General features: G+C 39.6%; 1 protein-coding gene across 1 annotated transcript; it reads right to left on the bottom strand.

Moving 5' to 3' along the window:
- Nucleotides 1-246: 246 nt before the first annotated feature.
- LOC131247128 (uncharacterized) lies at nt 247-1662 on the bottom strand. The gene is made up of 3 exons (XM_058247567.1): nt 1036-1662; nt 886-954; nt 247-786 (listed from the first exon to the last, which is right to left on the bottom strand). The coding sequence occupies exons 1-3, from the start codon at nt 1660-1662 to the stop codon at nt 247-249; spliced, it is 1236 nt and encodes a 411-aa protein (XP_058103550.1).
- Between the last annotated feature and the right edge of the window lie 11275 nt (nt 1663-12937).

Genomic DNA, 12937 nt, shown 5'->3' with positions numbered 1-12937 from the left:
ATGGGCAGCCACTCATGGAATCATAACTTCTATTTTGATCAAAAGTACTATGAGAAATCTTTAGCGTTTTTCTTTTTTTTCTTTTTTTCTTTTTTTTTAAAAAGGCCAACTGGTGGCCCAGAATATATTCAATGACAACAAAGGATATACACATTCGGGAGGGGCCAGAAGAAAGGACTGGGCCCACCTATCGTAGAGGAAAACCAGCAAATACAAGGAAAACACAGGAGGCCGGAAAGCAGCCTACTAGAAACGAATTGTCCCCAACCCTACTCTATCCAGGACTAGTTCCCCACGAGTGGAACAAGGGAGATCTGAGGCTGAATGGAATAGCCAATACTGCTGGTTAGAGGAACCCCACCGGGCCAGGCTGTCTGCCACAGCATTTGCTTGCCAAGGGATGTGCTTAATCGAGGTGGCAATAGCAGACCGAAGGATGTCAAGTTGGTGCCTACAATAGCAGACGAACCAGTGGGCTTTCCCTGTATTGGAGAATAAATTGACGACAGTTATGGAGTCACTCTCCACCTCAACGTTTGAATAGCCGAGATCCTTGCACAACTTTAAGCTGTCAACCACTGCCCTGACCTTAGCCATGAAGTTCGATCCCACCCCGTAACCAATAGCGAAAGCAAACAGGAACTCGCTCTTCTTATTTCTACAAACTCCTCCACTGCCCGACAGCCCCGTGTTACCTCTGGACGATCCATCAACATTCAGCTTAACCCAGCCCCTGGGAGGACGGATCCATTTCACCACCGAAAAGGTGGGGAGGGGGTTAATTAGCTGAGGAAGACCGAGGGAAGTAATCAGCTCAAAATCACACTGGGATTTACAGGGCAGAAGTGGGAAAATAGACAACAGGCGGGAGAGCCAACTTCTCACCTTGTTGATGGAATGCTGAATGCTGAAAGGGCGGTTTTCAAACCGATGCTCGTTCCTCGCTAGCCAGATCTACCAGAGGATGAGGGCTGGAGAGACCCCTCTCAACGGGGATGAATCTGTAACCAAGGCCCACCATTGAAACATTCTGACATCAGCCGATTGGTTGGGGAGACAATCAACATCAAGCGAGGAGGAGAAAAAGGACCACATAGCAGAAGCCAGCTCGCTACCGACGAAAAGATGGTCGAGGGATTCCTCGCTTCGACCCTCGGACTGGCAACAAACGCAGGCAAAAGCCATTTGAATACCTTTATTCTTGACGCCGATGTCGACCAGGACTGCTTTGTGAAGAATTTTCCAAGAAAAGATGGCAATTTTGGGGGGTAGGAGAGGGTACCACGCCCATCTAGCCCTAGTCCATATAATCCGGTCCTCACCCTGACGAAGGGACATGCCTTCCGAAGTGATGTGAAGACGAACAGAGGCTGGCAGGGAGGCCGGGAAAGATTTATTCTGGAGGAGTCCGTCAGGACCCATGACCTGATTGATCTTCAGATTGAGGGGATAAGGGGGGTGGTTGTTCTGAAGGAGGCCTCTGAGGGGGCCTAGCCCCGTCCAGTCTGCATCCCAGAAGTTGCTCTCACCATTACCAAGCAAGAGATGACAGTTGACCTGGAGGAGGTGACGGAGCTTCCTCAGCTGAGCCCAAGGCGGGGAGTGAGATTGGCGTTGAGGCGCTTGAGACCAAAGGAACGGGACTTCGTATTTGGCTCTCATGAATTTAGCCCACAGGCACTTGAGCCCGAGACATTTTTCTTTCTCGTTTGTCCTGACCCCATGTTTGAATCAAAGGAGAACGTTTTCTTCTTTATAAATGATTATTATTATATTCTATTTATATATTATTTATTCCTATTAGAAAATGATTTAAAAAAAATAAAAATAAAAATTAAAGAATGGTGGGAGCACACCACCTGAATATGTATTGATTGGAAAATTGGTTGTACATCCTATAGGCAGGCACTACAAAACAGAGCCACACCTAATATAATCTAACCATATAGAACACACACACACACACACACACACACAAAGAAGCTGAATAGGACTTAAGCCTAAAGTGAGAGCAAAAAGCTTATCTGGCTCCCAATCAGCTCAAAAGGCCAAAATGAATTAGAAATACATATCTATAGACTTTTAAGTACATTTAACAAATAAAAATTATTTCATAGATGCATCCGAAAAAGAAGAAACGTGCCTTTTCAACTAAGAGGCATGCATATTTTCACAAATTTCTAACTATGAATACATGCATGTTCAAAATCCTTAACATTCTTCTCATTCATGTATTGAACAAATACGTGTATTTCATAACATGCATGTATGAGAACAAATATATGTATCTCATAAAGTACATGTACATGTATTGGAACACATACATGTATCTACTTAAAAGTGAATTAATTCAACGATATCAAAGTGGAACACCCATTTCAGGATATTGAAAGATGCACCCAAGGCTACGTTTCATCATTTGAAGATGCAACCCATCGCAACTCACAAAGGTCTTGATTATGGAACCATCTGGCCCAAATTTTGAATTGAAACCCGTTGAATGCTATATAGAAATTTAGGCCACACATCATATAATTCCTGCAGTACTTTTAGGGAAGAGGAATTATAGCATAGGTTTCATGGCAGATTTGCACCATATACAAGGGTTTTCAATTCAAGCAAGTGCAACTAGTACCTTCGTAAAATTCAGGATTACCAACTCGCTGAGAGAAGGCAATGCCATAGCAGATGGTCTGGCTAGGGTGGGGAGTAGTGATACACGAAAAGGTTCTTTAAAAGTACATCTGAGCTCCCATGGGAGATCCAGGGTTTGGTGGCACTGGACAATGCAGGTATAGAGATGATCAAAGTGAGGCCCCCTCATTGATGCTTTGGGTTCAGAGCCGGTTGTTGGGAGCTGGTTGCCTTGGTTTGAATGGTGGTTCTCCTAGCCTTTTTATTCTTTGTTTTTCCTGTATATGGTGGGGTTGAGTTTTTGTGTAGAGGTTATATGAGAGGCGAGAAGCAGTTTATTTTGCAGTGCTGACTAGCCTAAAAGTTTTTAAAGCTAATTTGTTTGATTAACAAAATTTCAGGTGGTGAGCTCTTTTCTTTCTAATAAAAAAAAAAATTTTAAAAGAGAGAAGGGGTGCGACTCATATATACCTAAGTGAAAGTGGGACAGATGGTTCACTTATCAAGACCGTTGTTATTGTATCCAACAATTGGAGGACTACCATGCCTTAAAATTCTCCTCAATGGAATGATCTTAACATTTTCGTGACAATAAATACATTGATAAATACAACAAAAAATCACATTCAATGCATGTGATCTTAAAATTGATCATTGAGAGCTTGACCCTTTACCAGACATGAGGAGTGACAAGAAGACTACCCATAAAGAGAAATGATAATATACCGCAGCACACACATCCTTTTTTTTTTTTTCTTGACAACATGCCACATGTGCAGAATATCAAATGCGTGGAAAATGTGGGCCAGGCCATGATGATCTCTTGGTATGAAAATCATGCCGATCAACTAATGAGGTGGGGCCACCCTAGTGCTGTTATTGATCATACTATCAGCTGCCCAGTGACTGTGGCGTGATATCCCACTTGATGAGTAGAAAGAATGATTTTCATACCAGGTTCATCTTGGTGTGGCCCACCTTCTGCACTGATCAAATATTCTACACATTTTACACATTGGTGGGAAATAAATGGCTCTATTGAAAGTTCACGTGCAGTCGTTGAAATGTCACCCACAATAACTAGATACATCGGATGAAGCTTGATATGCAAGCAAAAAAACAAAACAAAAAAAAACTGTACATGTGAGCCCCCTAAATTGTGGAAGCGTTTGTAACTAAGTCACAATCCCATAATTAAAGTGGTCCAACAATCCTAACATCTAATCTGTGGACACTTGTTTGCTGAAATAGGACCATTAAAAAGTGTTTAATTATTTTCAATCTTCAAATAAATGTCCATCAATCCAATAGGTATATATAAGTAGTTGTTGATCCAATAATGAGAATAACTAAATAAAATAGATAGACTTTTCTCTTCATCTCTAGTAGATGAATCCAAGTGTAATTTTGGATTATGATACACTCACTTGTATGCCATATTGATAATTTTCTAGTGCTTGGGTATCATCCATCGTATACTCAACCAGTGCATTAAAATTTTCATCTTCTTGTAATGACTCGGATATAAAGGTTTTTTCACTTACTAAATACAGCTCCCTATGACTTTCCTGGTAAATAGGAATCCCAAGGACGATACCAAACATAGTTCGAAAGCTTGAAACTCAGCCCATTCAACTTGACTTGGCTACATTATGGCCGAGTTGTCGTCTACATTCGGTCTGTACCATGATTTGCAAACCCGGTGAGTTAACCGCCGACATGTTAGGTTCTAGTTTGTAACCTGATCACTAGCTAGGTCATGAGAACCAAAGTTGCACGGAACTTGGGTTTGATTTCCCAAGTCTACGAGTGACTTTGATACATTATCATGTCGAAAAAGATTTGAATAGCGCAAAAGGAAGTAAGGTTTTCAATTTTGCTACTCTTTCTTTCTTTCCCAAAGGAATATCCTCCCTTTGTCTACCTTCCTCTCTTTCGACGTGGGTTGTTCAGCTAATCTGGCACGCGAGGAGGAGGCAGAATAGGAATTTATATATAAATTCTTTCTTATTTTCTTGTTGTCTTTTTGTATTCTTTCCGAAGAAGAAGAAGAAGAAGAAGAACCTGACTTTTCTACTTAATTTATCAGTTGTTTTTTATGTTTTCTATTTCTATTTATATTTCGTGTGAAGAAGATTCTGTATCTTTTGACCATTGTTGTGTTAGCGTTGTTATTTATTTTTTTATTTTACTTCGTTTTTTTTTTTTTTTGCTGTTGTTGTTGTTGTTGTATTATATTGACTGAAGTAGGACTAACTGTGATAGAAGAAGCAGCATCTAATGGCTGAAATTTTTATTTTTATTTTTTTTTGTTTTTCTTTTGTATTTATTAATTTCTTATATAAAAAATAATGAAAAATTCTATTAAGTTGCCTGGTCGACCCAGACGTACCAAGTCTTGGGTCAACCTGCACCAGGTAACCAACCGAGTCCCGAGTCCTGGTCCCGAGCCGAGTCCTGGCCAGCAATGTATACGGTCATGTTGTTCAGCCAGCATGATTTGCGTTTGAGTTGGTCAATAGATGCAAATGGCAACTTTGACCTGGACAACTCAACGTGCATTGCAATGACTTTGTGTTGAGTCACTCACTCGGTCATGCTGAGTTTTATTAGAAAATAGTTGAGGAAAAGATTTGAACTCCTACCTGCAAATATTGGGATAGCAAGGCTGTCTCTACCAACGAAACATTGGCACTTGGGCTATCTATTTTATACATTTTATGTTTCTCGTATAATGCTTTATAATGCTTTTGATATTTAATCTAATTATCGAGTGGAATCAAATAAAATTAAACTTAATTGAAATTTCGAGTCCACTCAGTGAAATTGTGCTAGAAGTGGAGTTCGAGTTTTGAGTTTTTAAACTATGATACTGAACGGTAGAGATGAAATTCGGGTGAAAATGATGATGGTAGCGATGGTGATTGATCCCATAGATAATTCAATATGTTTTTTGCGCATTCCCATCCTAATATTCAACAAAACCATTGGTTTTGATTATCAAACCACATACCCCACATGTCATAATTGATAACTAGTATACATTGTATAATAATATGGACTAAAGATGCAACCTGCACAGGTTAGGTCAGGTTATGTTCAACAGGGTTGGGGTCAGGTTATAGTTCAAGTCAAGCCCAACCAAACCACAGGAGGTGTAACTTGAAGACCTAATCAAACTCTTGACCCAACCCAAGGTATTGAATACTCAATTCTAATGCAATTCAGGTCAATCAAGTTAGATTGGGTTGGGTTAGGTTAACACCTAAGAGTAATAAACAAACACATGAAATTAAACATTTAACCATCAAATAACATTTGTTATTACTTAAATAAGACAGGCAAAATAAAGCTTATAATAAACATTATGCATTCACATGCGAAGAGACTCTGAATTAGATGGGTAAGTTCTTCTAACCTAGTGGCCCATTTAAACAGCGCTGGTTTACCATGGGAACATCAAATCAACCATTTGATTCACTTAGCCATAGGATCCGCTTTTCTACAATTATTACTATCATAAATCAACTATTATCTCATAATCAGAATTCACGATCTTAATCTTTTTTGGAGTTGAAAGTATGCTCTAGAAAATTTTCTTTTTAATGTTTCAAAGTCGTTAAAGGATGGTGAAGATCGGAGTCTTCAGCGTCATTGTGTTAATGTGGCCCGCGCATATCATCGAGCCCACAATATGGATGGTAAAGCATCCGACTACTCATCATGTGGGCCAAAGGGTAGTTCAGATCATGAGCCCTATGCTTTGCAGATGGAGTCATGAGCCTATTTTTATTAATATATTTCATGCAGGCCGTGACTCAACATTTATATCGTGTATTTTAGTCACCACTCTTAACTGATCATATGCACGTACTGCATGTAAGGTTAGGTTTTGGTTTTCTTTTTTTAATTTATTTACTTACAGACGCGCACACACCCCATCTACACACTCACGTGTTAGTGAGATTTCACCACTATGGGTAGTTGTACCCTCGACCTGGTGTTGAAGCTCTCGTGAGTCTACTACGGCTCAACCCAAGCCTAACCCAACTTACCCAAGCCCAACCCGACTTTTATGGATTAAAAAATTTTGGACGTGGATTAGGATTGAAAATCAGATTCCTCAAATCTATGTTGAAACAGGGGTTATTGACCGATCAACAATCTGGAGGACATGTCAAAAGATATCAAAAATATTCTGGTTTTCGGCAAAAACCCTCTGGAGTTTTCGATAGGTCAAAGACTTTAGTCGACTCGATTGATCAGCTTGTTTCAACCAGTCGAATCGACAGGTTGACAAATTGTTTAGTTTGAGCAGTTTTGCATGATTTGTTTCTCTTTTCGGTTTTACTTATTTATGTGTATAATTGAGATTAGGGTAAGGGCTATGCTTGTTTAAGAGTTTGAGAGTATTTTGGATAGATCAAAAAGGCTCGGGATTTCTCTTGGGGCTTTGATTGGTAAAGTTACATATCGTGTAACTTGTTATTCACAGTGCATTATCGCTTTGTGCCATGATTTTTTTCTTCAAGAGTTTTTTCACATAAATTCGGACAGTTCTTTGTTAGATTTTTTTATGCAATTGTGATTACTTTGTTTGATTTCTCTTTGTGTGCGTCCGCGAGTCTCAACAACGACCTCTATTGGTGTTCTGTTGACGCGTTAGGAGCTATTGAGCCCAATATGTATGTGATCCATCCATTTTTTTTCAACTCATTTTAGGGCAATGACCCAAAAATGAAGCAAACCAAAGCTTAAGTGGACCACACCACAGGAACCATTCGGAATAATGACACCCACCATTGAAACCCTTTTAGGGGCCCCTATAATATTTATTTGTAATCCAATATGTTGATAAGTTCACTCGTACCGAAATGAAGGGCAAACATAAATATTAGCTGGATCCAAAACTTTTATAGCTCAAATGAAGTTTTAAAACAGTGGACGATCAATCACCATTTTTTTCGTATGGTGTGGTTCACCGGAGCTTTGAATCTGCTTCTTTTAAATGTGCATGCGCTAAAATGAGGGGGGAAAATGGATGAACGTCATGGATATAAAACATACATAATGTAAGGCCCACCACACCTTACACATAAACACGACCCCTGCGAGTGTTGTTGCCAACACCACCTGCTTTTCTAGAGCTAGAAACAAGACGAGTAGACTTGGCAAAATGGACTCATCTAACTCGTTCAGACCTAACTCAGCCTGAATCAAGTGAGTGAGTCGATCCGAACTAAGTAGACTTCGCCCAATCCGAAATAAATCGAGGCGAGTGTAGTCAACCTTTAACTCGACTTGACCCAAAATCAAACTCAATACTAACTCGACTCAATTTGAAACTCGACTCACTTGGGTTTGGGTTTTGTGTGTGTGTGTGTGTGTGTGTGTGTGTGTGATGTAGAGCGGGTCACAGACACTTTCATGTCCAAGATGGACCAGAGAAGGCCCGATCAAAGGCAGAAGCCATCAAGACCATCAGAACCTTAAAACAGATATATCTCGCAAATCGGAATGAGTTACTCAATGTACCATATATGATTTTGGGGTAGGACGAGCTACTTTATCCAACCAACCTGGCCATGCCGGCTTACCCATGCCGAATTTGTGAGATTCCATCATATCAACGGCCGAATTCCATGTTTAGTTCTGTTTTTACTATAAATAGTAAGTTTTAGTTTGATTATAACTCTTCATTCGTTAGGCTTTAGGAGTGGCACTCAACGTAAAAAGAGCTTAGAAAAATTAAGAGAACAACTTGGTGAAGCCAAATAAGAGACTTACTATTTTTGGCCTAAAACCTTGTGCACTAGTAGACATAATGACCGTTTATAAATAGTAAATTTACTATTTATAGTAAGTCGCAAATTCTAGGAGTTTTAGTCGTAGTTTGATTCTGATTTCTCTATCATTGCTTGGAATCCCTATTTAAATGGTTGTGAACTCGTTTTTAGGCATTGATTAATCAATTTCGATATTAATAGAATTTATTTTTATTTTCTTGCTTTCTTTTCTCATAGATTCGATAAGTCTCTGTGAGGAGTCCAAAGAAGTTCCGTGGATTCGGAACAGTTATCCTCTTGTAGAAGAGCATGCACACAATTGACTTCACGAAGGTCGGTATATATATATATATATATATATATATATATATATATATATATATATATATATATATATATATATATATAAGCTAATCTAACCTACCCGCCACACGCTTGCACCCGACCCGATCTCTCTCCCTCCTCCACCTCTCCCAAGCCCGACAACCACCCTCCTCTCCTCTCTCTCTCTCTCTCTCTCTCTCTCTCTCTAAAAAAGAAAGTCAACTCGACCCATCTCAGTGTTGATTCAACCCAACTCCCTTCCTGTAACCAGTCGGACTCAGTCTGTGTTAGTCTAGGCCAGACCCAGACTCGAAATGGGTCAGGCATGCTAAACTCGATACCAAGTGAAGTGAAGTTCGGGCGACGTCTATTTCAAAACTATGTCGGAGCAGCCCTAACTCGGTGTAACTCAACACGATGCCCCACTCTACCTGATCGGCGTCCAGATTTTTAACCAAACACCACCTGATCTGGGTCCAAGACTTTTATCTCAAGCTCAACTTGACCTCAACCCCACCTAATCCAGAGTTGGTATTGGGCCAGTTGGATTTGGGTTGTTATAACCCAAGTTGCTCAACTATCATATATAGATTATAAAATTAGCTCAATTTAACACGTCTAAACCGTCAGCTCCATTTTCTACTCTCTTTTTTTTCCCTGGTTTTAGCCTCCGCATTTTATTAACTGTACTAAATGTTACCCCCCCTTGCCCCGATTGGTTTGTAACTAACGTGCGGCTAAAATGAAAAATGGTCAATCGTCCAAATGCAGTGAATGTCAACCAATCCAACGCTATAGTATATTTTATGCTCTGGCTGACTATGATGCTTGATATGCACACACTTGTAAGCTGAATACGTGGCATTCATTAACTAAATTAAATCGACCAAATTGGGGCACCCACCTTCTCTACTTAACAATCCAAAATTCACATCGATTGAACAATCCTAACCGCTGATCACGAACACTCATTTGGTTAGACAGGATCATCTTATCTTTATCACTTTTAACAGTCCAGTAAATGCCCACCAATTCAATGGTCAGATAATCAAACAATCCTAATATTTTCCTCATTACAAATCTAAACTGGGACCCACAATTTGTACAGTATAACGTGATTTCTAAGATGATTTCTAAGTGATTTCTAATAGCCTGTGTATCACCCATGGTGGTCCGCCATAGTAATAAAGCTTTGCCCTTTATCAACACCCACAGTTACTAATAAATACACCATTAGATTCCTACGTCAGACATCTTACAAAAACGACTGTTTACAAAGTAGAGAGGGTGGATGTATCTATAAATGATGGGGTGTAAACAATGACGGCGTGAAGGAATCAGCTGTACAATGTACAAATACAAAGGATTCAAACCAAACGTCCTGTGGTATGCTTTGGGTTTCAATTATGGAAAGTGGGGCCCATCGTTCGGTCAATCCAAACCACGCAGTCTGTTGAATTCCACAGTGGATGCACTTGGAATTACTGTGGGCAGAACCATTCCACTATCTGATGAAGATTCTAATCCACAGCCCGTGATTAAAGGTACATTTGGAATTGGTCTTTTTTTTTTTTTTTTGCAATTAAAAAATACTAAAAATATATTAAAGTATGAAAATGATAAATAAAATTTAAGCGGCGTGCGGAAAACCATGCCAGCCATACACCAAGTACACGTGCCAATATGGATTACTTGTGTGAGATCTAAGTGTTTCATCTTGTAATGCTTGAATCTTCTGCCTAAAAATCTGGCTGTCACACTCTGGTGGGCCGCAATGTACAAATAAACAGACGGTGAGAATTTTCTAATTTTTATAGCCGTTCATTTGCTTGGCATGCTGTGGCCCGGTTGAAGGGTGCAATGTATGCTGTGGCCCAGCTATAGGGTGAAATTGCATTATAATTTTTAGGCCAAAAGATGTAAATAATAAAAAATAAAAAAACGTGGGCCACCTCACTTGATCGAATGGTCAGATCTTGCACGTGTTCCATATTGGTAGCGCCCGCGGATTGCGTCCTGCCCTGCCAGGATGGACTAGGTCCATGTAGGGGCTCTGCGGAGCCACAGTGATGTATGTTGCTTATCCACACCGTCCATCCATTTTTTCAGATCATTTTTGTACATTACCTAAAAAACCGAGGCCGATCTAAGGTTCAATTGAACAACACCATTAGAATCAGTTCGGATAATGACGCACACCATTGAATCCTTCCTAGGGCCACGGTGTTGCTTATTTTCCATCGAACCTGTTAATAAGGTCACTATAACATGGAAGAAAGGAAAACAAAAATATCATTTTGATACAAAACTTCTGTGGTGCCTAAGAAATTTTTAATGGTAAGCGTTCAATTCCAATTGCGTGGTCCACTTGAGAATTCAATCTTCCTTGTTTTTTGTCTCATATCCTAAAATTATCTTGAAATATGGATGGACAGCTTGGATAAAATGTATACATTACGGTGGGCCCCACGGAGCCCCTGAATGGACCGAGTCCGTCTAGGCAGGGGGAGGACGTAATCTGCTTCTAGCTCTTCTGCCCTTACACGCACGTGGAATTGGCAACACTTCTAGAATGAGGGAGCTTTGCTATACACACACGATTCATGTACACGCCACACGTGTGATACCCTAGCTCATATGTGCGATATCCAATCCACCCATCAGGTTGGTCCTACCTTTTATATGTTTTCTCAAAAATAAATCCGGGCCACTCAACATGTGGGCCCAATATTAGAAAATGGTGGTTGGGTTAGAAAACTTCAGCCCAAGTTTTTGAGTGTAAAACATGTGTTTTGGAAATTGCGGCGCATCTGACCAGGGAATCAACCTGATTCTTACGCCAGGGCATCAACCTTTCCTGACGGATGGATTGGATCGTTGGCCAATCGTGCATTCTGACACATGTGAAGCTGTACATGAGCTTTATTTACACACTTGTCAACTTAGCAATGCTCCAGAATCAAGATTACCATGAGAGCATCAAACAAGGAAGAGATGTCCATGTTCTTGAAATCCCAGCGGATCTTCTGGCACGGCTATCATAGATAGTGTTGAGGTTCAGTCCAGACACGTGGAATGGCTCGGTTTTAGCATTCAATTCAAATTGAATGAAACGCTTGTATGAACTAGATAGGTTAGGGTAGAATTGTAAAAATTGACTAAACTGTTTACCCTAGCTACTATTGCACGATAAGGTATTCTTTCAGGGCGTGTTTGGCTAGAAGGATCTCATGGGATTAGGAGGGATAGGATGGTAAAATTTCAGGATATGCCAAACGAACTAAATAGACCCGACGAACTTGTCCCGGGATATAACAAACCCATAGATCTTAAAACAATCCACTGACATCACCATCACTACCTAAAAATTGATCCCATCTCTCCTAATCTTGTTCAATTATGCTTGGGGCGTGTTTGGTTAGATGGATTGAAAAGGATTGGAAGGGATTGGAAGGTAAAATCCCCGGATATGCCGGGCGTGCCAAACAAACTCGGTGAACTTGTCCCAAGATATAGCAATCCCATGGATCTTAAACCAATCCACTCACACCATCATCATTACCTTAAAATCCATCCCATCACTCCTAATCCCATGGGATCCATCTGGCCAAAGAGGCCCTTAACAGGAAGAATAGCCCTTTTGATTGTGATCTTTTTAGCTTAATTATGAGAATTTTTTTTCTAGTGATGATAGGTTAGATCGAGTTTCTTAATAAAGAAATAAAAGATAAATTAAAAATAAAGTTGAATTATTGATTTTATTGATTAGACTGTCAAAACAATATAATTAGTAAGAAAAAAATAAAATAAGTAGAAAGAAAATGCATATGACAATCTATGCTTGCAAAACAGCCATGGAAATACTAGACGGTCATAAGACAGGCATGGCATAAGGTCCATAGGACATAACAAAAAATGTACTAAGTATAAGCTTAGTAGTTTGGGGATATGACGATTAGGTAATAAATATTTAAGCTACTCTTATGTGCGCCTATTGCAGCAATGCATTGAAAAGTAACGAAACTAAGCTAATATAATAGCTCCGTACTTACTACAATATGGTTGGACAAAAGCAAAATAAACTCTGCTAAGAAGCTAAACTAATAATTGTTCATTAAGAATTAAAAATATATATGATAGAGCTGAAGAAGAAATTAATTAATTTGTGTTGGTAAGGGCCTAAAGTTTTTTTT

The sequence above is a fragment of the Magnolia sinica genome, chromosome 5 (assembly GCF_029962835.1).
Source record: "Magnolia sinica isolate HGM2019 chromosome 5, MsV1, whole genome shotgun sequence".
NCBI classification, from domain to species: domain Eukaryota; kingdom Viridiplantae; phylum Streptophyta; class Magnoliopsida; order Magnoliales; family Magnoliaceae; genus Magnolia; species Magnolia sinica.
The sequence above is the reverse complement of the archived record's forward strand: the minus strand, read 5'-3'. Positions and strand labels throughout refer to the sequence as shown.